This window comes from Austrofundulus limnaeus, unplaced genomic scaffold (assembly GCF_001266775.1).
Source record: "Austrofundulus limnaeus strain Quisiro unplaced genomic scaffold, Austrofundulus_limnaeus-1.0 Scaffold85, whole genome shotgun sequence".
NCBI classification, from domain to species: Eukaryota; Metazoa; Chordata; class Actinopteri; order Cyprinodontiformes; family Rivulidae; genus Austrofundulus; species Austrofundulus limnaeus.
The window spans coordinates 482,232-485,021 of NW_013952487.1; the positions used below are offsets into that span (position 1 = coordinate 482,232).

At 38.0% G+C, this 2,790-nt stretch overlaps 1 protein-coding gene across 1 annotated transcript in view; it reads left to right on the forward strand.

Moving 5' to 3' along the window:
• The window catches only part of daam1a (dishevelled associated activator of morphogenesis 1a), a gene marked incomplete at its 5' end in the record, with an annotated part of 36,173 nt that overhangs the window by 20,694 nt on the left and 12,689 nt on the right, over positions 1 to 2,790 (forward strand). Inside the window, 3 exon segments of the mRNA XM_014011839.1 lie at positions 1,667 to 1,774; positions 1,849 to 1,943; positions 2,665 to 2,749. Coding sequence (XP_013867293.1) covers positions 1,667 to 1,774; positions 1,849 to 1,943; positions 2,665 to 2,749 — 288 coding nt within the window.

Genomic DNA, 2,790 nt, shown 5'->3' on the forward strand with positions numbered 1-2,790 from the left:
ATAATAATGTATGCACATAGTAATAAAACATTGCTGATAATAACTACCAAAATATAAAAAACCTCAACACAGTGGAACGTGAGTTCTGATTTTTTTTTTCTAATTTCTCCTGTTCTAAAAGATGAAGTGTTTGTTGTGTTCAAAAGAACTTGGATAGCCTACAACAGACACCATCCATCTAAAAAAAAGGAACTTGAAAAAGTGGAAAAAAATGGAAAACTTGTTTTTAAGAACAAAGTAATAAAAATGTGTCTCCAATATCATCAGCACCATCAAAAATCACACAAGCACATTCACGTCAACACTATTTCCATGTTTTTCTTCATGCGCTTTCCTTTGTGAACCAGTTAGTCCAACAAAAACAGAGACAGAGACTAAAATCAYATTCAAATCAAAGTTTGACTTTATTTGTGGTCATTATAAAAACACAAACACATTTTCTTTGACAACTTAAAGCTTCATAAACAAGTCATGTCTTTATAAACTAGTTCACACTTATTGCCCACATGATGACGCAGTAGAACAAATGAAGCATGATGATGCTTCGACTCGTGTGGACCAGTTGGATGGAAGGCTTCAGTGCATCATGAAGCTTCATCTCACCATCACTAGTTCACATTAGTCACAATATTCAGTACATTTATGTCCATACAAATAAACAAAATACAAATAAATACCTCGTTGGCTGCCTACTATGAAAGAGAATCCTCAGTCCTGTACTTCAGGCTTTCCCATCAGTCTTTTACTTCAGGATTTTTGGTATTTCCATTTGGCACCAGCCTTTCCACAACATGTCTGAGCTGAGTTCCCCAAACAGCTACCTTGCTACTCTAATTAAGCTGTCACAGGCTGAGCAGCTCATCAATATTTTCAAAATAAAGGAACCCTTTTTCTCATAACTTCACACAAAATAATCTGGTAATTGCTAAAAAGTGAGACAACAGTTACAGTAGCCAAGAAACAATCTTTAACAAAATCCAAATTCAAACACAAAATCCAAGATTGCCACTAAAGCTATATTTTAAATGGATACAAATCAGCCGTTTTTAGAAATATTTAGCTGAAATTTGGCATGATTGGAGCCAAGCGCAATCCCACTGACACTCTGAAAGCTTATTTAAATTTTAAGCTGAGGGTGTAGTGTGTGAGACCAGAAGTCCCACACACAACGAGGGAAGGATGTTCCTTGAGTCTGGTGCCTTAGGCCACTCGGCCATCCTGACAACTGTGTGTTTGTGTTCAGTAACGTTCCATAAATATAAATCACTGTCAGGAAGCAGAAACACAGACGCCACATTCTCCAATAAACAAAGTAAACAAACTCAGTTAAGCCCCGCCCACATTTTCATGATGCCAATTGAATTGAAAATTCAAGATGGCCGCTACAGCTAGTTTCAAATGGGTCTAAATCAGCTTTTTTTTGGAAATATTGTGCTGAAATTTTGTGTGATTGTAGCTAAGAATGCCAAATGCTAGTTCCAATAAAAGTTAACCGCCCACATTTTGATGATGTCATGTTGATCTCTGAAAGTTTCAACTTGACTGTGAAAATCTTACAAACATAATCTAAATCCTGTAAAACTAAACAATCAGCTGTGATGTCAACAACAGTGTCATGATGTTGTTTGTTTGTTTGTTTGTTTGTGTGTTTGTTTGTGTGTTTCAGGCCAAGATAGAAGGAACCATCTGGGCAGAAATCGATGATCTGGAGGTTTTCAAAGTTCTGGATCTGGCGGAGATCGAGAAGACGTTTTCAGCTTACCAACGTCCAGCGGTAAGAGTTTGAGGCAGAAAAGATGAAATGTATAGTTGTGTGTTACATTTGTGTGTGTATGTGTGTGTGTGTAGAAGGAGATTGGGGAGGAGGCGTCTATGAAGAAAGTGAAGGAGCTGTCAGTGATCGACGGCCGGAGAGCTCAGAACTGYAACATCCTGCTGTCACGGTCAGTTTCTAAAGCTGGTTGTGAGTCTGCGGCGCACATTTGTGTGCATGTGTGTGTGTTTAAGTGTAAACTAGGTGTGTTAAACTCATTTTCATCCAAGACCAAATGATTTCCTTGGTTGTAATTTGGTGTTTAACTTCAAYTAAACTAGAAATGTCATGTTCCTGAGTGCTGCTATCAAACACTAACTGAGCTCTACCTAGTATTTCCTGCATAGAAACAGTGTTTTAACTCGTCCCCTTATATACACTGAAAAGTACTACGTGTACGACTGACTAATTGTGAAATAAATATTACAGAACTACTATAAAAAGTAAAAGTAAGAATTGTAATCACTGTTSAGTTGTGATGAGTAGCTGCCATTTTGAATTCTCCCACTTTCCGATTAGGAATTCCCATTCTAGCTCCAGTTTTAATTTACGACTTATAAGTGGGAAATTCCCACTTCCTAGTACAACTGAAAAAAGCAGACAAAAATACAGCAAAATGGAGATGTAGTTTATGGTCAATGCTGGCTTTAAAGCAGCTTATTTTACGACTTCGATACATCTTTGAAGCTTTTGTGTACCACATAAAATGCAGTGGTGGGCCATTTTTGGCCCATGGGCCTTGAGTTTGATTAATGTGCTGTAGTGTTTACAGTTTGCAGTGTGTGTGTGTGTGTAGTTGCAGAATCCTGTAATCCTGAATGATCCAAGTCACAAATGTTTCTGTTTGACAGACTGAAGATGACTAACGAGGAGATCTGCAACGCCATCCTGACTATGGATGAATATGAGGAGCTGCCTAAAGACATGTTGGAGCAGGTAACACACACACACACACACACACACACACACACACACAC